At 44.9% G+C, this 22,173-nt stretch overlaps 2 protein-coding genes and 2 non-coding genes across 4 annotated transcripts; 3 read left to right on the top strand and 1 right to left on the bottom strand.

Annotated features, from left to right (window-relative positions):
* Positions 1–406: 406 nt before the first annotated feature.
* On the bottom strand, positions 407–4,992 carry dhrs12 (dehydrogenase/reductase (SDR family) member 12). Its single transcript, XM_085766135.1, has 10 exons — positions 4,811–4,992; positions 3,873–4,006; positions 3,522–3,604; positions 2,687–2,779; positions 2,509–2,590; positions 2,312–2,373; positions 2,065–2,169; positions 1,872–1,962; positions 1,040–1,177; positions 407–595 (listed from the first exon to the last, which is right to left on the bottom strand). Exons 1-10 carry the CDS (start codon positions 4,864–4,866, stop codon positions 483–485), a joined length of 957 nt encoding a protein of 318 aa, XP_085622261.1. The 5' UTR covers positions 4,867–4,992; the 3' UTR covers positions 407–482.
* A 273-nt stretch (positions 4,993–5,265) lies between these two features.
* trnal-caa (transfer RNA leucine (anticodon CAA)) lies at positions 5,266–5,375 on the top strand. Its single transcript has 2 exons — positions 5,266–5,303; positions 5,330–5,375. It is a non-coding gene; the product is annotated as a tRNA-Leu (tRNA).
* Positions 5,376–6,856: 1,481 nt separating this feature from the next.
* trnal-caa (transfer RNA leucine (anticodon CAA)) lies at positions 6,857–6,966 on the top strand. Its single transcript has 2 exons — positions 6,857–6,894; positions 6,921–6,966. It is a non-coding gene; the product is annotated as a tRNA-Leu (tRNA).
* A 1,142-nt stretch (positions 6,967–8,108) lies between these two features.
* On the top strand, positions 8,109–21,860 carry LOC146965329 (uncharacterized). Its single transcript, XM_085764331.1, has 7 exons — positions 8,109–8,376; positions 9,038–9,151; positions 9,244–9,350; positions 9,470–9,668; positions 9,986–10,071; positions 10,144–11,189; positions 20,699–21,860. The coding sequence occupies exons 1-7, from the start codon at positions 8,190–8,192 to the stop codon at positions 21,858–21,860; spliced, it is 2,901 nt and encodes a 966-aa protein (XP_085620457.1). The 5' UTR covers positions 8,109–8,189.
* The last annotated feature ends 313 nt before the right edge of the window (positions 21,861–22,173 follow it).

The raw sequence follows: 22,173 nt of genomic DNA, 5'->3' as shown, positions 1-22,173 counted from the left end.
TACAGAAATGATTAACTGTTTGTTAAAAAGTGTTCATTGATGAAATTTATGTCACTTGTCTCGTCAGCTACAGATTTTTTCAAGGTTTTACACTAAATTGTCTTCATCGAGTGAAACCTCTTGAGTATTTTTGTGAAATATAAAAATGAGGAAACTTTGTCTGTGCAGCTTGTTGAAGGAGACAGACATTTATCTCAAGAATTTAGTGAAATTTAACAAAATATTGTTATGTTAATTAGCATTTTGTTAAACATACATTAAAGCATCTCTGAATAACACATTTCTCCCCATAGGCTGTATAAATACAATATGCAGCATTTTATATTAAGAGAAAAGGCTGCAGCATCTGTACACAATTGTTCTTTGAGGTATCAGAAAAGTAAAAAAAAGTCTCTTGTATATTGAAACAATTGCAAAAGACATGATTATGTAAACATTAGTAACTATTAATGAGGAGTGCTTGGTGTATGTTTGGAGTGATGTTAAGGTTTGAACTTGAGGGCGAACTCCTCCAGCGCAGTCAGAAGTTTCTCCTCCTCCTGCGGCGTGGACCTGGACGAGGCCAGCGGCAGGTGTGTCGCCACGGCTTTACGATCTGGAGGAAACGAGACGACAGGAGAGACAATAAAGGTATAATGCAACTAAATGAACTGATCACATAAACAGGAAGGCATTGTTCTTCATCGCTGTACTTTTACTTTAATGTTCTTTGAGCTAAGATACTTGTAGGTAATTTTGAATGTTTTCAGAGCAGGACATTTACTTAGAACAGAATATTATTATTATCTGGACATTGCTGGACACTTGGGGACATGAACTGTAGCTGCAAACACAACATTGGCATGAATGTTTGATCTGAAGCAACATATCATTTATCTCCTTTTAAGTCTAGTTTGGTCTCTTCCATCTCCTGATGTAAACATCTGGCTCTCTAGCAGCTGGATATTTCTCCAACTGCTTTTACACTTTGACATCCACCTCTCTGACAGCTGTAACAAAAAAAAGAAAAGAAAAAGACAGAAAGTGATTTGTTTCTGACCCTGGAAGAAGAGTCCACTGGGCTGCTTCGCGGCAGCAGCAGACGCAGCGAGCCACACAATGGTGTCGGCGCCCATGGCCTCCGTCCTCAGTCTGGTCTGCATCTTAGCGTGGAAGGACGGCATGGACGACTGGACGGCTACAGGAGGAGAGGAAAAGTGAATCAAAGAGGAAACATTTTCTCTCATATTTAAGTTATTCAGCTACAATTCTTTAGTTTCAGTAATAAATTAATTGAGGAGGAAGAGATGCAAAGTACAAAATGGAGATTTTTTCAAACAGGGGTTGTTGCTTTGGTATTTTCTAGGGCTCTCAAAGTTAGCTCAGTGAAAATGTGTTAATGCAAATTCCTTCAAATGCCACTGTGTTTTTGATGCATGATTAACGCATGTTAATTAGTCACTGGAAATTAATCAGCTGCAGTCAAAAGCTGAACCTTCTCTCCTGACAGTTTCCACTCAAAAGGCACTTATTTGAGCAAATGTTATTCTTTGTAAAAAGCCTTTGAGGGTTTCTGGAGCCTATTTGTCATTGTTTTTTCTTTTTTTGCTTAATGTGTAATACGACTTAACAAATAAAAACCTGCAATTAATTTGCAATTAAACAGGAGGAACTGTGTATGTTTTTTTTCTTTCATGATGAATATTATTAATATTGTCATAGTTTATTCTACTCAGTTGTATTTAGATGACCCTGCCTATTACTGCCACTAAAAAAGACAATGTAAGTATTTGCTCTATCTTCTAATGCACTTTATATTCCTTTACTATGCTAAAAATAACACAACATATATGATATAACATAAAACAGAAAATGATAATCCATCTGTTTACCTGGTGTGTCGGCCCAGCCTGGGTGCATGGAGGAGAAGTGGATCTCTTTGTGTTGAGAAGCCCATCTCTCCGTCAGGATCACCTGCTGCCTCTGTCATGGCGACAGACAACACAACAGACACATCTCAACAAACACGGATACACGACACAATCACATCTGTTCAAACAGCTGCTGTCAATCAGTCTCCAGTACTTTGTTCTGAGCGTAGGCCATGGTGCCGTCAAACGTCCCCTTCTCAAACTGGAGGTCGTCCACGTTCAGCTTCTGTGTGAGCATGCCGCCCGACGACACCGTCACCTGAGAGCAGGTGGGAGCAGATATTTGATTTTTTACTTTTAATAAAATGTAACATTCACATGTAAATCTGCGTCTTTATGCAGACAGCTGACAATGTCTGTGAGGCCTAAACTGTTCAGCTGAAATATGAAACTGAACCAACCACTCTGGGGTCTTCAGCCTTCTTCAGTGCAGGTATCAGTGCAGTGGTGAGGACGTATGTACCTGCAAATACATAGAGGACAGTTCATTCACACTTTACTCTTGACTTCATCTTATAGAGTCTGACTTTTTCTTACATGTATTCTTTATTTAGACAAAGTCATTTTCAGTATTAAAAAAACAACAACTGTTCATTACCAAGTGTATTTGTAGCAAAGTTCTTCTCCAAACCCTCCTCTGTTAACTCTCTCTGGTTGACCATGCAGCCTGCATTGTTGATCTGGTGAGACCGACAAGTGATTTACCAAAATTACAATAAAAACCTGTGTGTGTGTGTGTGTGTGTGAGAGAGAGAGAGAGACAGAGAGAGACCCACCAGCACATGGACACTGTTGTCTTGTGAGAAGTTGTGGGCGAACTGCCACACCTGCCTCACACTGGACATGTCGACCACGTGGACGTGAACGTCCTGGGAGTTAAAAAAAAAAAAAAAAAGGGAAAACAACAACAACAACTGTCAAACCTCGGCCCATACACACTGAAATATGACTTTATAATCAAATGTGTGGTGTGAATCTGTTGATTATTCTACTAAAAACCAGGGAATAGTGAAAAATGGCCAAGTTAAGCTCCTGTGGATTAATGTGATGTGCACTACAGCCTCTTGTTTATCCAATCAATGGTCCAAAAATCAATATTCAATTTACAGTGGCAAAATTTGGACAAAAGCAGTGTATTCTCAGACTTTCGATGCAGGGAACACAATAAGTAAAAAATGTTTTGCTTGCTTAACAGTTACTTAATTGTTCAGTTTGGACATTTTCAAAAGAAATTAATAGTTTTTCACCTTTAAATGATTTATTACCACAGCAAAAAACCCTGTAGATAGCTAATGATGTCATTAGGTCAGTTCATTTAAACCTTATGATAATTTGCTGTATGCCTTTGTTTGAAGCTTATCTTGCTTTAAAACTCAGTTAGATCAATAAGAAGTGCAAGTGCATGCATCAGTCCCTGGTCCACAGGGACCTCTGCTGGACAAACCATGTAACAGCATCGCAGTCTAAAAGACCCTGCACATGTTCAGTTCCCTTTAGAAACATGGAAAGAAAATCCACAAAATCTAAAAATCCCAATTAGCAAAGAAAAAAAAAAGAAAAAAAAAAAGAAAAGAGAGGATGACACACCTTTTCATGTGACTTATTTCTCACCTGATTTTTACTACGTTCCACGATTTCATCTTTGGCTGCGTCTGCTCGGCCTTTGTTCCGACACACCATGTGAACAGTTCCTCCTGAACACAACACAACACAACACAACACAATATGAAATATATAACTGATAAAACAGGTACAAGTCAGTTATCTGATATAATAGTGATAAAACAAAAAGCCAGGGAAGAAATGCGAGTCTGTTTAGTAGAAGATAACACTGTGAAAATATAAATGAAATACAATCTATATGACCCTATTGATAAAACACTTCCTAGTTGTTTAAGCAAACCCAGCTAATGTTTAAAAAAAAAAAATCCTGACACATGACTCCTGATGATGAACACTCACCTCTGTTGGCGATTTCCTGTGCTGTGGCTTTTCCGATGCCACTGTTGGCCCCTGTTATCATGAAGGACCTCCCGCTTAGGTTCACGTCCAGGTCTGAGGGAGCAAAATGCTTCGCTGCAGCTTCATAGCCACCTCTGTCAGGAGCAAACAGGAGGACAGTGAACGCACCACACAAACACACACACGCACCAGCACCAAGGCAGAGGGGTCATTTGGGGAGACATTAGGACATCATAGCAGCACACGAGCAATGAGCACTAACAGCAGCAGTGCCATTAAAAATCATTTCAAAGTGTCATGTGATCATTTCTGAAAGTGCAAAAACAGTGCACTCAAGATTTGTCTTCTTTGTCCGCTGCAACATATAAATGAAATGTAAATGTAGCATTGAACAAACAAAAATATGTGTGTGGTATTTGGAAACTCACTTAAATAATACAAATGGTACAACCTGCAGAGGCTTTGTTTCAATAATATACACACTATCAATCCATTTAATGAAGTGATGTTGTCACATGTGTAACACTGTTGCTGTTGTGAGTGTTCACTAATGAATGTGCACTTTTGTATATTTGTCTTATTAGCCTATAGATATGGCATGCATTTTTGTTGTTTACACCCATGTAAAAACCAATAAATCAAAAATACCAGCAGTGTTTAACAATAATTCAGGAAGTTGTAATTCATTGATTGACTTACAATCAACAACTTTCTGAGGCTTTTTTATTATATTTTTTTCTGAAGCCCTTTATTTCAACCAGTTGCAGTCATGTAAAACTAACACAGGTAGCTAGGCCCTATTATCACTAACTCAGCAACATATGGTTTCAACCTTGTTCTCAGGCTTAAGAAAGAAGATTAGGTAAATGTTGCGCAAACCTCAAACACTACAAAACCTTAGTTGAGACATCTCAGTGGAAATGAGTCGCTGCACTTACTTGGTATATTCCTGGAGTCCTTTAACGAACCACACCGCGTTTCTGTAAATCGACATTTTGTACAAAAAAAAAATGTAAAACGCTCTTCTTCTCAGATTGCTGCGGCGTTAACGGCGTGAACACGGAGGACACAGTTCAATGTTTACGTTTCATAAGAATGACTGAGGTTGTTATGTAGTAATGTGGGCGTGGTGGGTGTCACATGCGCGCGTGACCCCCGGAAGTAGACGGGAAATAAACAACAACGTGGTGGTAGCGCCGCCCAGTGGTTGCCTGAGTTTCTTTGTTTATTACTACTAGTAACTCTCGTATTGTAAGCAGCCGCAGAAGCAGCTTCGTGCGTGGAAAATAAACACAAACATTAGTGAATGATAATTAAATACATGTCGTTACAACTACGTGGGCACATGCAAGTGTAGATACTTAAGCCAGTGATTCGGCGGAGACCGACAGTTGTCAGGATGGCCGAGTGGTCTAAGGCGCCAGACTCAAGGGTTACACCTTCCTGTGAACAGGGACTTCTGGTCTCCGAATGGAGGCGTGGGTTCGAATCCCACTTCTGACATGACTTTTGTTCACCCATAATCCATCATGTTTCTGACCTATGAATAACAACAAGGGCGCACACATAATACATAATCCGTTTTTTTTCTTTTTCATCACGAATACGTTTTACAGCGTCGGCTAACTAATCCAATCTGAGCTTGTAGATGTTTACTCTGTTATACTATATTATTTACAGGATATTCTTTATGTTTTGAATATTGGGGGGTTGTATTGTTATATTCTTATTTTTATGATGTTTCTATTTGTGGAATGCAGCATTGTAGCACTGATCCATCAGATCAAATAAGTATTTCTGATTCTCACTCCAATTATTATAGCCTACTGTAAATAATTTAACCTCTACAAAATTTATTCTATATTTTCAGCTAATTTTTGATATTTTTGTCCCAAAATCAAGTCAGGATGTGTTAAAAACTTAAAAATAACTATTCTATTGAATTCCTTGGCCCCAAATTGTGTAGGAAAATGTGTTAATTTGTCTCTGTGAGTTGTTTACTTAAAGAGCTATGCCAATTTAATTTTCAGTTTTTTCAGCTTCGAATTTGGGATAGGGGCAGTAAAGGGTTAAAAATAAACACCATGGGACATTTTTTCATCCTGTTACCTGTCAGAATCTTAAAATAGACACTTTAAAGATTAAGAAAAAACAGGTGGGGGAAAAAAATCCACTATGTGCTCGTGGACCCCTGTTTCCATCTAGACTATATGGCTTGTTGTTAATATTAACCATCTAAATATAGTTTATTGCTATTGACAGGATTTTTTCAGTTTGTAAAAATGCAGAATCACATAGCCAAGTTTCCCTGTTCAAAACTTTGAGATGTGTAGACAAATTCATTATCTTACAAAATTTCGAAATTAATTTTTCAAGGCTGTAGTGGGGGACTTAATTTTATGTATTATCAAATCCAGAGTCTTTAAGTGTAAGTGACTAAAATCCATAGACAAATTGATGAAAAGGTTTATGTAAAGCTTGTCAAGTGGTAGATGTGGCGATACTACAGCAGCAGCAGCAGCAGCGCCCCCTGCTGACGACGGCCGGGAAATAAAAGCTTGGAAGCGGTCTCCCATCTAAGTATTGACTGGGCCCGACCCTGCTTAGCTTCCGAGATCGGACGGTATTGGGCGTGTTCGGGGTAATGTGACCGTAAGAGAAAACTCGAGATATGGAGGCATTTTATAGATGACAATGCACTACGTTACACTACTTCCTGTGAACTATGTATTCGTGTCGACAACGTGACAGTGCTGCTGGTGGTGATACTGTTTGTTCATTCGACATATCAGATCCAATAAATTAATCAGTCGCGATCGATCCTTCAGTTTAACAGTGGCAAAGTGTCGCTTCATTCAGTTTTCAGCGGTGTTGTCACACGAGTTCATAAAGAGTTGTTAATAGTATCCATTTAAAAACGTGTATCGATGATCATTACCGAGCAGAGAGTCAAACAGGCTTCGAGCGGGCGTTTGAGCACAATTGTCAGGATGGCCGAGCGGTCTAAGGCGCCAGACTCAAGGTGACAAACCTTCCTGTGAACGGGACTTCTGGTCTCCGAATGGAGGCGTGGGTTCGAATCCCACTTCTGACAATACTTTTCTGTCCCATTATGTGTATGTTACACAAGATATAAAGACCCAACCAATCAGCCTCACAACAACGTAGTACCAACACGTGTAGGCTACATGTTTTCTGTTCTTTGGCACATTGAAACCATAACATTTTCTATTTCTTTAATAAAACAACCCTAACCCTAACATCTAGTAAAAGAAAAAAAAAAATCTAGTCCAATTTGTAAAGACCTCAAAAGCAGCAATTAATACATTAATTTATGATTAAGAAATATTTTACAAATTTGCAGCTTTCTCTCTTGCTATTACGAATAAAAACAAATTACAGGTTGCTGAGTTGTGGGAAATCATCCAGAGACCAACATGATACCCCATAGAGTCCCATCTGAAAAAGGAATAAGAGAAAAGAATATACGAACGGTTATTTTTTATCCATATATTTCTGCATACAGCATTTTTTGTTTTGTTTTGTGCCTTCCCCATATTAAGGTGAATTGCAAACAATTGAAGACACAAACACAAAATAATAGGCCTATATACATCAACTAATTTTTTCTTTTTCCTATTTTACTTTTATTCTGTCTTTCTTTTATTATTTTATTGTGCTTTTATGGCGATATGGATCCCCTTGGGTCTGAAATAAAGAAATGAATGAATAACATACAGTATTAAACTATTTGCATTTTGTATATAAAAAAAGTTATGGTGTGTGCGATGTAGGCCTACTCATCATGTTTTTACATATTTACAGCTATGTAGTGTATGTAGACACGTGTTATTTTTATTATTTTTAAATAGGCTAACAGTGGCTGTATGTGTCCAAGAAAAATGATCTCCATGAAAAAAAAGTTATTTCTCTTCTTCTACAACCAATGTTTTATGCTGATGTTCCTGGTCAAAATGAAATATCTTCTTAAGTAGGACTACATCTGCCTATGGCAAACCAAGAAGAACAACAGCTGCAATAGACACAACAGTGCATTTTTGGAGTTGTTTCATCAACCTCCTGGAGCTCAACATTTGGAGACTGTAGTAGCTGAATGATTCCGGTAGATGGCAGTGATGCATCCACCTTAATGTCAGTCAAAGAAGAAGCGGGACAGACGCACCTGTGCAGGTACTGGGTCTAATTAACCCGTATTTAATAGCGCAGCTGTGCAGCACCGTCAGGTCCTCAGTCACTATCTTTGCCTTCTGTGTCGTTTGACGGCGTGGACGAGGCAGAGGCAACCGTAGAGCTACCATGGCGTCCGCACTGATGGCTTGGGTTTGGATCGTTCTGTCTCTAGCCCAGCTCAACAACGCAGAGAGCCACCGGGACGCACACGGACGTCTGGCCGGGCCGGACGAGCTTCACGACGGCAGCGTGCAGGTCAAGACAGCTTCGGTAGACCAGGGTTTCCCAGCGCCGGTTTGGTATTTCCTCAAAGGTAAAACCTGCAGCTCACACACATTAGCCTACTGCTTTACAGACACATTTAGGTTTTCAAGTTTGGAAAATTGGGGGTAAGCAAACAAACTTGGTCCAAGAAGTAGTCGAATTGATATACTTTTCCTTTTTGTTAAACATGGCACATTTTAAAATTACCCTTAACCTATTTTGTTTCTCAACATCGGTGCAACATTCAATGTGGCATTCAATTATGTTTTGAGTTTGTGTTGTCCTTTTAGATAAGAACTTGGGCAGTATAACGCACTTAAAAAAAAAAAAAAAAAAAAAGGTCCATATTGTAATTAAATCCCTGGCTAGAGCTGCCATGTGTTATATCTCCTGACTGCCAATTAAGGCTTTTATGAATATGCATTAGGCAGGTGGTTGGTGATTTTACTTAAGATGACTCCCTCCACAAAAACCACCTGTGGTAATGTTGATGTTTTATCACTTATTTTTGTATGGACTAAACATGCAGTATTCCTCCTTTCATTAATGATGTTTGGAAGTAGAAGCCAGATGTGTTAGGCTACTGTTGGGGAAACAACAAGATAAGTAAATGGCAGTTTGCTTTTATAGTTACAACCTCTCATCAAAGCCTTTTCAAATATGTTTGCAAAGGCTTTGTAAATTGGCTTTAATTGTTTCTCTTGTTGCAGGGGAGGGGAAAGGTCCAGAAACATCGGATTTAAACCAGCTGAAATACCGCTGCACTAACGAAGCGCTCCTCTTGCGCTTTTCACTCATCCGATACACAAACCTGCATCTTGAAGGTAAGTTTGACTCAAAACAACTCCTGCAGTAGCCTATGTTTGAGCCTGAATGGCTCATCAAAAATCTAATTTGTCTTCAATCTTTTCCATAGATGGGCCCCATTTGTTGTCGCTGCAGGATGACTGTCATAGTTCGGTTCAGATCTATAGGCGGTGGATGTTGGTGAAACTTCCATATGGTTGCCACACAGGAATAAAGGTAAAATGTATCATTCTTTTCTCAACTAATAATTGACAAATTCTGAGGAATTTTGATGGTACTTTGCATTAGTTATGGGTCCAACTTGACGTTAAATAATAATTTCATCAAACCCACAGACTGGGGAAGGAGTTGATTCCCATCCATTGAAGCTCCATTATTTTGACCAACTGCTGAAGGAGAATATGACAGGCATGGCTGTCTGTGATGATGCAGAAACATCACCTCAGGCAGTCTCACCACTGGTAGCTTGTGGAGCTGCACGAATTACTGTGGCATTGCCACAAGGCGCAAAACTGAAGAAAGTGAATGACCTCGGTAAGGACCAGCCAAACAATACACAGTTGGAGGTTATGATTAAACTGACTGTTGGTTTGAGCAGCATTTTACAGCAATCTGCACACTCTGTCTTGTGTAGATTTTTGATCATAGTTAACTGGAAATACCATGGCAATTTTAGGAGATGGTTGATTAGAGGGGCATTTGGGGTGGTAATCCCCACTGAACATCAACCTGTGGAGGCCTAATCTAGATGATCAGTATGCAACCAGTAGAACTATGAAGTTAAATTTCTGTCAAATTACTCAATGTGATGTGAAAACAATCTTTTTCTTTTTTTCCCCCCTTTTTTGCAGGTCTTCTCACCAGTGAGGAATACTTGGTCAGACAATGGAAGACCTCCAGAAAATTATTTGTGGTGATATCAAAGATACCAGAGAGAGTAAGTGAACTGCAAAACATTCCAAAAATCATGTTAAAAAATTACCATGAAAACTAATTGAGGATTTCATAGGATTCTGGCTTTGAACTGATTTATGTCGACGCTACTGGGAGGCTGTATGCAGTGCTGGCAGCTTGTTCTTCACTACCAAAAAAAGCTGGGAAAGAACGTGTGAGAAGAGCTGCACAAGAACCAGATGTATACAACACTTGGGGCTTTGATGAGGTTCCCACTGAACCATATAATCCACAAAATCCACAAACGACGGAAACGACACCAACCACAGCCAGCTCGGAAACAACCACAACCAGCTCGGAAACAGTTATTGACATTGCTCCAACAGAGGGAGAGGGAGACTTCAATGAATTTTGGGGTTTTGAAGAGATTCCTGAGGGACCATACACTGGAACAGATGTAGAGATTCCAGGGTCTCCTGCTACACCAACTACAGCCGTTACAGAGACGACCACCACCTCGGCTGCGCCTGCCACGACCACCACCACCACCTCGGCTGCGCCTGCCACGACCACCACCACCACCTCGGCTACGCCTGCCACGACAACAACCACCACCACCTCGGCTACGCCTGCCACGACCACCACCACCACCACCTCGGCTACGCCTGCCACGACGACTACCACCACTTCTGCTACGCCTACGACGACAACCACCACCTCGGCTGCGCCTATGACAACCACCACCACAACCGCGCCTACAACGACAACCACCACCACCTCTGCTACGCCTACGACAACCACCACCTCTGCAACGCCTGCCACGACAACCACCACCACGTCCGCGCCTACGACAACCACAACCACCACCACGGCTGCGCCAGCCACGACAACCACCACCTCGGCCGCGCCTACAACGACAACCACAACCACCACCACCACGGCTGCGCCTACGACCACCACAGCTGCGCCTACGACCACCACGGCTGCGCCTACGACCACCACGGCTGCGCCTACGACCACCACAGCTGCGCCTACGACCACCACAGCTGCGCCTGCCACAACCACAACGGGCACTGGTGCTTCTGCCACATCTACAGCAAGCGCCTCTACTACACCACCAAGCGCCTCGTCCACCACGTCAAGTGCCTCCTCCACGACAACATAGGATAGAGATAGTGTACCTCAAGATTTTTAACGGTGGGGGGGGGGGGGATTTTATGTTTGTAAAATATGACAGGAATATGTTTGTAATAAAATGTAATAAAGTTAATGTTTTGAGAAAAGTCTGTTTCTGTGAGTTGCACTACTAATACAATGTCTACACTTGCATAGATTTTTGTGGTAACTTTAGTGTCATTTATGTACAGGTGCATCTCAAATTAGAATATAATGGAAACACCTGCTACAGATCCATGAAAAACAGACTGAAATGTCTTAATTTTATTTAATTGTAGTGATTATGGCTTACATGCAATGAAAACCCAAAATTCAGTATCCTCAAAAGTAAGATTACATCAGACTAAATAAAAAAAAAAATAAAAAAAATTGTTAATACAGAATTGTTATGTGCACTCAATACTTGATTGGGGTGGCATGGAGGCAAATGGCCTGTGGCACTGCTGAGGTGTTATGGAAGCCAGGTTGCTTTGATGGTGGCCTTCAGCTCGTCTGCATTTTTTGGGTCTAGTGTGTCCCATCTTCCTCTTAACAATACCCCATAGGTTCTTTAGGATTCCAGGAAATTTCCTGGAAATCTTAACGGGAAGTTTTCTGGTAAATGGCTGCGCTGACTTTGAATTTCAGAAAACACAGATGTTGTGCCCCAAATCATCACTGACTCACTTTACACTGGACTTCAAGCAACTTGGATTCTGTGCCTCTCCACCATTTCTTGTCTGAATAAAACATGTCTGACCGTCCTGGGTGAGGGATCCCTCTTCTGCTGCTCACCCTGAGGTTTCTCCAATTTTTTTCCCTGTTAAAAGGGTTTTCTTGGGAGTTTTTCTTTAATGTGAGGGACTAAGGGCAGAGGATGTTATCGACTCTGTGTAAAGCCCTTTGAGACAAACTGTTTGTAAAAATGGGCTATACAAATTGCCTTGCCTTGCCTTCCTCCAGACTCTGGATCCTTGGTTTCCAAACTTTCATCTGAAAAGAGGACTTTGGACCACTGGGCAATAGTCCAGTTCTTGTTCTCCTTAGCCCAGGAAAGACAACTCTGACATTGTCTCTGGTTCAGGAATGGCTTCACACTAGTGTTGCGGTCACTTTTGTAGGTGAGAGGGGGGGCTGCCATGTTGTGTGGTGTTTTGATTGGTTGCCTGGTTGCCTGGTTGCCTGGCTGCTTGGGTCTGACGTGAGCGGGGAGGCTGGGAAAAAGCCAAATAGAGAGACATATTTATGGGGGCTCGTCCGAGGATCTAAACCGTTTGTGAGTTAGTATATTTGGGATGGTATTAGCATTAAACGATAGCATTAGTGGTAGGTCAGGGTTATTCGGTTCCAGGGTGCCATTCCGAAGGGCCGCCACTCCAAACATTTACTTTAATTTGTCGGAATGCCGACCCTTAATTATTTATGGGAAAAGGGTGCCATTACGAACCTGATAGAAAGGGTGCCATTCCGAACCTGAAAAAATCTTGAATGGTTTACGGCACGGAGGAAATAAGTCTAATTGTGGAGGCAGCGTAATGGTCAGAGCATCTGCTTTTGACGCGGTGGATCAGGGTTCGACTCCTGGGGGAGATACATATTAACTGCGATTTTATTGGCCTCTACCTAACCTTTTTACTAAACTTAACCAACTCCTTTCTACATTGCCTAAACCTAACCAAAGCACAGAGCAAGGACATTTATTTTCAGCAGGAGTGCCGCGGCTGCATCAGACCATGGATGTAATGCATCAGACTCGCACCTGGGTGAAACTTTGGAGGCGGAGGGGGAGGGGCCGGTCGGGCGCTGTCCCCACGGCGCGTCGTGTCAAGCCGGGCAGGAAGTGAAACCACGAGAGAATCCGGTCAATTTTCAAAATAAAACACATTCGGAACGGCGGGGGACAGCTCTCCATTCCGACACCCCTCCACTTCGACACCCCGCTGTTCTGAAATAGCCCCACTTCGAAACACCGCTACTCCGACACCCCCCCCCTCCTCCCGCAGCTGTCCAAGGTGCTGAACCGCGTGACGTTGTTTACATTCTGCTTTGTGGTTTGTCTGTGAAACGTGCGCTGCTCAGGGACTGGGCAGATCTGTCCCACTTGCTTTCTCCCCGACTCCGTTGTTGGAGATCTCCCACACAGTAATAGAAATACACTTTTTTTCTTTTTCTCCCCCCCTGCTCCGCTCGAGCACGGCTGAACCCGGCTTGAGCTCACACGGGCGCGAGGCTGCAGCAGCCACCGCTCGCGCTGACAGCTGACTGAGGGAGATGCTTTGGTTGGGCTTAGGCAATGAAGAAAGGAGTTGGTTAAGTTTAGTAAAAAGACCAGGTAGAGGCTAGACAGGCTAGAAGCATAATGAACATTATGTCATTAATATGAAGTATTTGCTTGTTTTGCAGTTAATTATGCACATGATCCGTTTGACCCCAAAAAGGAAAAAAGGATCAATGCGCACTGCGCGCTGGGGGTTTCCCCCAATAGCCTTTTCGGAGTAGCGGGGTCTTTAGAAAAAATAGAAAACCCCGCTATTACGATGAATGGAAGTCTATTGTCGGAAAGGCGGGGCTTCGGAAAGGCGGGGTGTAACCGGAACGGCGGCCCCTCTGGAAGTTCGAAATGACGGACCTTCGGGAATTTTCGGACTGGCAGACCGTCGGAATGGCGGTCCTTCGGAATGGCGGTCGCCCCCCGGGTTATTCTGTTTAGCTAAGTTTTGGCTCTGTTTTTGAAACGGGAAAGGCGACTGTTTCTATCTAACCTGGATGTGTACGCTTTTTGATGAGCTGCGCAAAATAACTCAGAGGGGTGTACACTTGGGCTCGGACCAGCCGAGCGAGTCTGGACCTTTTCATCGGCAGAGCCGGTGGTGTTAGCGATAGCTTTAACAGTGGCGGGAGTGCTTTGCTAAGTTCAGGACAGTGGACTGGGTTGAAGTGACAGCATAGGTGAGTGCGTTCACCCGTGTGTCGTTTTTTTTTTGTCTGGCTTAGCGGTGTTTGTTAGCGGAGCTGGCGGAGCTCATTGGTAGCCGTATATTTTTTCTGGTGTGGTTGTTTTTCCGCTCTGACCCGTTGTAATGTCGACGGACGTGGTTGATGGCGTGTTGGCAGGCGTGGACCTGACCCGAGAACAGTTCAGAAAGCTAAAGAAAGAGCAGCTGATAGCGTTAGCCGAGGAGGAAGATGTTTCATTGGAGGATGGCATGAAAAAGCCGCAAATTGCAGCTTGGTTGATAGCGGAGTTGGGAATGGAGGAGGTCTGGATAGAGCAGAGAGAGAGGGAACAGAGAGAGAGAGAGAGGGAAATGGCTGAGAAGAGGGAGTTGCGAGAATTCCAGGAGAGGGAAAAGGAAAGGGCCCATAGAGAGAAGATAGCCAGGTTAGAGGTGGAGAAAACCGCAGTTGGAGGTCGGCAACCTGACCTGAGGTTTGATTTAAATCGAGCTCGCCCATTCATGCCTGTGTTTGAAGAAAGTGCTGTTGATGTTTTCTTTGAAATGTTTGAGAAAGTGGGTGCGGAGTGTCAGTGGCCAGAGGAAAAGTGGCCGTTGTTAGTACAGAGTGTTCTGACAGGGAAAGCCCAAAGAGCTGTGGCCGCTCTGGACGTTAGAGTGGGGTTGGAATATGATGCACTCAGGAAAGCTGTTTTGGAGGCCTATGGAAGTATTCCAGAGACGTATAGGAGGCAGTTCAGAGAACTCAGAAGACAGCCAGGTGATTCTTATTTGGATTTGTGGCGGCGACAGGAGGTGGTTTTTGATCGCTGGGTTAAGGCATGTAAGGCTTTCGACTACCTGCAGCTTAGAGATCTGCTCCTCCTGGAGCAATTTAAGTGTTTCTAAGGAGGTTGAAGTTTATTTGAATGAGCGTGATGTGTCAACGCCCAGGCGTGCAGCTGAGCTGGCAGATGGCTATGAGGTGGCTCATGGGGGTGCCCCAGCCATGGTCAGTAGGAGGAAGGGATTTGAGGACAGAGGAGAGGAGCGATTTCCGAGACAGAGTGAACGAGGAAATTGGCGTTCCTCTGTGACTGAAAGGAGTAGTTTCCCACATTCGGCTCCGCTGAGAGGGCCAGCTCAGGTCCCCAACCGGCAACAGAGCTCTTTTGGCGAGCTACGTTGTTTTTGGTGTCACGAGGTGGGTCACAAGAAAACTCAGTGCCCTCGTTTGGCTAACAGGTATGGTGCAGCTAAGACTGTAGGTGTTGTGTCTGTGGAGCAGAGGCCTGAGGAGGAGTTACGAGGTTATGAGGGATTCATTTCAGAGGGTTCCCTGTCTGAGTCAAGTAGGGGATTGTCTGTGCCCATTACTATCCTGAGAGACACCGGGGCTAAGCAAACACTAATCAGAAAGGGGGTTGTTGACCTGCCCAGCTCAGAGTTCACTGCGGTGCTAGGAGTAGGAGGTGGTTATGAGTGGCTACCGATACATCGCCTCTACCTACGGTTTGGGTTGGTGAGTGGATTTGTGCTGGTGGCGGAGGCACCAGACCTCCCATTTGGGACCATGGACTTTGTGATGGGTAATGATGTGGCCGGAGTTAGGGTTTCGCCTGGGGTGTCTGGATGTCCTGTTGATCCTCCTGAGACTGGGGAGTTGGAATCGGAGTTCCCTGGGGTTTTCGCCGCCTGTGTGGTTACTTGTGCGTGGGCTGGCAAGGGAGTGGAGGAAACTGGTGTGCCGCCGGAGCTCGCGGATCCTGTGTTGGGTGACCTGTCTGACTCCCTGCTCAGCCGGGTGCATGACAGTTTGCCGTCGTCAGTAGCAGCTGTTGAGGAGGACGGAGTGAGCAATGTTGGGGGAGATCGGGGGCAGCGGGGAGTGGATCCCAGAGAAGGCGCTAGTGAGGGGGCTGAGAGTGAGGACCAGGTACTGAGAGTAGGAACTGAGGAGGTCCCTCTGAGCCGTGAATCACTGGTGTGCAGGCAGCGTAGGGACCCTTCGTTAAAGCATGCACTAAGACTAGCAGTGACAGTGCAGGAAGCTAGAGAGGTGCCTGAGTGCTGTTTCCTTTGAGATGATGTGCTTAGTGGGAAGTGGAGACCCCCTACTAGACCTGCAGATGCCCACTGGGCCACCCTGGAACGGGTGGTTTTGCCCCAGTGTTAAGACAGGAGGTGTTGAGGCTAGCTCATGGGTCCGTGCTTGGTGGGCACCTGGGTTCCAAGAAAACCATAGACAAGATTTGTGGTCATTTCTTTTGGCCTAGTATTCGGAAGGATGTGAAGAGATTCTGCCAGTGTTGCCATGCGTGTCAGATGGTGGGAAAGCCAGGGGTTGCAGTACCGGTGGCTCCTCTACAACCTCTACCTGTGGAGGAGGAACCATTTGCACACATAATGGTTGACTGTGTAGGGCCGTTGCCAGGGTCTGAGAGAGGAGATGAGTGTGATGTTTTGAGCTGTGTGTCGTCTGTGTGTCGTCTTTCAGGGCCAGGTTGCGGTCGGCGGGTGAGGTAGCTGGGAAGCACCTGTTTGCCAGCAAGGTTCGCATGAGGGTCAGATGCGATCGAGGGGCTGTGGTCGGACGGTTTGACCCAGGGGATGTCGTTTTGGTTTTGAGCTCTCGCCCAGGGGGACCCCTGGGACCGGGATTTAAAGGTAAAGGTAAGGTACTTTTTACAGTGAAATTCTTTCTCTGCATTTAACCCATCCCTGAGGAGCAGTGGGCAGCCGCGGTGCAGCGCCCGGGGATTTGTGGGTCCATGTAGGGTTTTGAGGAGAGTCGGTGACTTGAACTGTGTTGTGAGCACCCCAGATGGAGGGTCGAGGACACGGCTGTGTCATGTGAATGTACTTGGGGCTTGCAGGAGTCCTGTGGCGACAGTGTGCTGTGCCATGCCAGTTCGGCCTGATGCTGGTGGGGTTGGAGGCTGTGGGGATTTGTCAGTGGGCGCTCTGGAGGTGGTTGGTGCCAGGCTGTGCAGTACTGGGGCTCATGCAGTGTTGGAAGAACAGTTAATGCATTTAACTGAGCCATGCGGTCTCCAAGTGGAGCGTATTGCAGGCGGGAACGGCGTCATTGCGGATGCCCTGTCCGGAGGCTGGGGAAGGGGGGATTTTGATGTTTTATGTGAGAGTTGAGTGAGCCTAGGTTTCGGGAAGGTTTGTAGGTGGGTGTTGTAAGGACAGTGGAGAGGAAGGGGGAAAAAGGGAAGAAAAATGGAGAGAGGAGTCTGTTGTGTGTTGTCCGGTGTGTTTTCTTGTTTATGGAGGGGAGGAATGTTGCGGTCACTTTCGTAGGTGAGAGGGGGGGCTGCCATGTTGTGTGGTGTTTTGATTGGTTGCCTGGCCGCTTGGGTCTGACGTGAGCGGAGGGAGCGGGGAGGCTGGGAAAAAGCCAAAGAAAGAGCGGCGTGCTCTGACGAGGCGCCCCGCAGAGAAGTGAAGAAAGTTGACGAAGCTGCCTACGGAGAATCCCCTCCACCGCAAGTTTGAATTATCGTTTTAGTTATTGTCTTGTCTAAACACAAATGAACTGACAAAGCCACGACCGCGTGACGATGGACGGAGGTCGATACACGCAGGACGCTGGAGCTGGTGGCCGGTCCGGTGCCACTGAAGGACGCCCGCCTGCCTGGAAAGCTTGCCGACCAAGCTATAGGTGGGGAGCGGAAGCAACCGGTGAGTCAAACATTGTACCATATGGCAGCGAATCCCACCAGACTCCAGGGTTCCAGTAATAGAAATATGTGCACCTGTGTCAGCCCTGAGGCCTAGACTTGTTGGAGCCTGTTCTATAAAACTTTACTGACCAGGGTGGCGTAGGTTGCGACACTAGACCCAAAAATGCAGAGGAGCTGAAGGTTGCTATTAAACCAACCTAGGCTTCCATAACACCTCAGCAGTGCCACAGGCTGTTTGTCTCCATGCCACCCCAAATTGATGCAGTAATTCAAACAAAAGGAGCCCCAACCAAGTATTGAGTGCATATAAATGGACATACTTTCCAGAAGACCTATCCTGTATTAACAATCATTTTTTTAATTGGTCTGAATTTTTTGAGATACTGAATTTTGTGTTTTCATTAAATGTAAGCCATAATTATTACAATTAGGCTAAACAAAAATAGAGACATGGAATATTTCAGTCTGTGTGTCATGGATCTATGGAACTTTTTTAATTGAACTACTGAAATAAATGAACTTTTCCATGATATTCTAATTTACTGAGATGCATCTGTATAAGACTGTGTAAAGCAGTGAACAATGAACTGCCATCAATGAACTCAAGAAAATGTGTGGTTACAGCACCATTGGATTGTTTATGAGTCATAATAGGAGCTCAATACTGAAGACTAAACATATGAATCTATGTCACAAGACAACAAAAATGCTTCTATGCTTCTAGCTAATTAAGTTGAAACACTATAGCCTACTTAAATAACTAGCACATCTGAATAGCATGTAAAGCTAAAAGGAGCAGAGACCAAAGTGCTGGAGCAGTACTAGGTTTCAATGTAAAGTAGTTGGAGTTGTGTAATGGTGAGGAAAAACAAAAAAACAACAACAACAAAAAAGCAGAGCAGGCAAAAGATAGATTAGCCATAAACTACCAGTAACTGGAGTTGAGTAAAATGTACAGCCACTAACCAGAAGTGAAACCACTGTGTAAAAATCAGTTTAAATAAAAGTGAACTCCCACTTAATCACTACTCTCCATGTTGCACCTGTGCAGCTTGTGGATCTAATTAACTGATTTAACAGCACAGCTGTGCAGCGCCCCTTGTTTCTCAATCCAGGTCGGGCCTTGGTCTGGTCTGTTGGTGGGGACGAGAGGAACAGACCGGAGTACCATGGCGTCTGCACTGATGGTTTGGGTTTGGATCGGTTTACTAGCCCGGCTCAACAGCGCAGATGGCTACCGGTACACACGCGGAAGTCTGGGCGACCAGGACGAGCTCCATACTCGCAACAAGCGGGTGGAGGCGCCTTCAGAGGACCGGAGCTTCCCAGCGTCAGTCTGGAATTTCCTCCAAGGTGAAGCCTCTTTGTTTCTGACCTATGCACCTTGTTATCAGTAGCTCATTATCACCTTAACTACTTCCATTAAATCTCCTTTTCATAGGCTTCTACCACAGGCCTAATTTTTTGAATATAATTACTGTTGTCAATAATTTTGTACCATATTTCCAAGCATTTGCGATGCACTTAAGTGTAAACCTGTACAGTAACCTCAGACTTGATGGGTTTTCTATATTCATTGCATTTTTATTTAGTTTCAGGGGTATCAGATTTCAACCAGCCACAGTATCGCTGCAGTAATGATGCACTTTACCTGCGATTTTCACTCATCAGGTACTCTAGTCTTCGCATGGAAGGTAGGCCTATGTTTGATTTATCCACCTGCAGTTATCCGTTTGCCTTACAAAAAAAAAAAATGTTAGAAGCCTGATGTATCTCCAAATATTTTTTACAGATGGATCACGGTTGTTGTCGTTGCCTGAAAGGTGTCACAGCTCGATTGAGATCTACAGGTGGTGGTTGTTGGTGAAGCTTCCATACACCGGCTGCCACACAACAATGAAGGTAAGATGTTGTATTATATTTTGATTTATATTGTTTATAGGAGCTTTAACATTTCTGACAGATCGGTGCCTCTTTTGATATCTCTCTCTCTCTTAAATTTTCTTTGTTCCCAGACTGATGGAAGTGGATACAGCGCAGTGAAACTGCATTATTTTGACCATCTGCTACAGAAGCATATTTTGGGCATTGCTGTTTGTGACACTCAAGTAATGTTATCACAAGCAGCATCACCACTGGTGACTTGTACATCAGGACACGTCACTGTGAAGCTGCCTAGGGGAACAAAACTAAGGAGGGTGAAAGAGCTTGGTAAGGATGAGGTATCATCAAAAAATATTACAAATGGAGTAAGGTTTTTGTCCATAAGGGGGCAGAATAACTTCTCTCTTAACTATACCAAGATCTATATAAATGTCATTTTCTTTAGATGTTTTCAATACTGATCATGAAGAATACTCTGTGAGACAAAGGACCTCCAGGGCTCTGTTTGTGGAGATATCAAAGTTACCAGACACCGTAAGTCATGTTAAAAATGAAAAAGGCACACCAGTAACAATGTCAAATTGCTAATTTAATCTGAAAACTAAATCTGACAATGTTGACAGGATTCTGGCTTTGAACTGGTTTATGCTGACTCTACTGGGAAACTGCGCTCAGCGTTGGTAACCTGTTCACCAATGTTGCCAAAACACGTTGGGAGGCACCGTGTTGTAAGAGCTCCACAGGAACCTGATGTATCCGAGACGTGGGGCTTCGAAGAGATTCCTGAGGAACCTTTTGATCCGGATACAACACCGACAACAGCACAAACTCTGACTAGTTCTGCTGATGATGAATCAACACTGGATTCAGACGTCATAGTATTTGATACGGATGATGAATTTGAACCTGATCCTGAGTTAGATGAATTGTGGGGTCTTCCTGAAATCCCTGAAGATCCATACACTGGAGTAGATATAGTAATCCCAGAACCCGGGGCTTCCACTACAGCGACCACTACCACAACAGCTGCCCCCGTCACAACGACCACTACCACAACAGCCGCCCCCGCCACAACGACCACTACCACAACAGCCGCCCCCGCCACAACGACCACAACCACAACAGCTGCCCCCGTGACCACTACCACAACAGCCGCCCCCGCCACAACGACCACAACCACAACAGCTGCCCCCGTGACCACTACCACAACAGCCGCCCCCGCCACAACGACCACAACAGCCGCCCCTGCCACAACGACCACTAGCACAACAGCTGCCCCCGTGACCACTTCTACAACAGCTGCCCCCGCCACAACGACCACTACCACAACAGTCGCCCCTGCCACAACAACTACAACAGCTGCCCCCGCCACAACAACTACAACAGCCGCCCCCGCCACAACGACCACTACCACAACAGCTGCCCCCGCCACAACAACTACAACAGCTGCCCCCGCCACAACGACCACTACCACAACAGCTGCCCCCGCCACAACGACCACTACCACAACAGATGCCCCTGCCACAACAGCGACCACAACCACTACAACAGCTGCCCCCGCAACAATGACCACTACCACAACAGCTGCCCCCGCCACAACAACTACAACAGCTGCCCCCGCCACAACGACGACTACCACAACAGCTGCCCCCGCCACAACGACGACTACCACAACAGCTGCCCCCACCACAACGACGACTACAACCACAACAGCCGCCCCCGCCACAACCACTACAACAGCTGCCCCTGCCACAACCACTACAACAGCTGCCCCTGCCACAACCACTACAACAGCTGCCCCAACCACAACCACTACAACAGCTGCCCCAACCACAACCACTACCACAACAGTTGCCCCCACCACAACAGTTGCCCCCACCACGACGACTACCACAACAGTTGCCCCCACCACAACGACAGTCACAACGACAGTCCCCACGACAACCAGGTCACCTTCTACCACCACACCCGGGCCACCGACCACCACACCCGGGCCTCCGACCACCACACCCGGGCCACCGACCACCACACCCGGGCCTCCGACCACCACACCCGGGCCTCCGACCACCACACCCGGGCCTCCGACCACCACACCAAGGCCTCCGACCACCACACCACCAGGTGCCTCATCCACCTCGTCAAGTGCCTCCTCTACAACAACATAGGATTAAGAAGGTGCACCTCAAGACTTTAACATGGGGGGGTTTATGTTTATAAAATATGACAGGAATATGTTTGTAATAAAGTTAATGTTTTGGGAAAAGTCTGTTTCTGTGAGTATACACTACTTATACTGTCTACACTTGCATAGATTTTTGTGGTAACTTTAGTTCAACACTTTAGTGTAATTTATGTACAGGTGCATCTCAAATGAGAATATAATGGAAAAGTTTATTTATTTCAGTAGTTCAATTCAAAAAGTGAAACCAATACCTGCTACAGATCCATGACAAACAGACTGAAATGTCTTAATTTTGT

This window comes from Trachurus japonicus, chromosome 21 (genome assembly GCF_045865225.1).
Source record: "Trachurus japonicus isolate A0001 chromosome 21, Traja_1.0".
Classification (NCBI taxonomy): Eukaryota; Metazoa; Chordata; class Actinopteri; order Carangiformes; family Carangidae; genus Trachurus; species Trachurus japonicus.
This window is presented reverse-complemented; position numbering and strand designations above follow the sequence as displayed.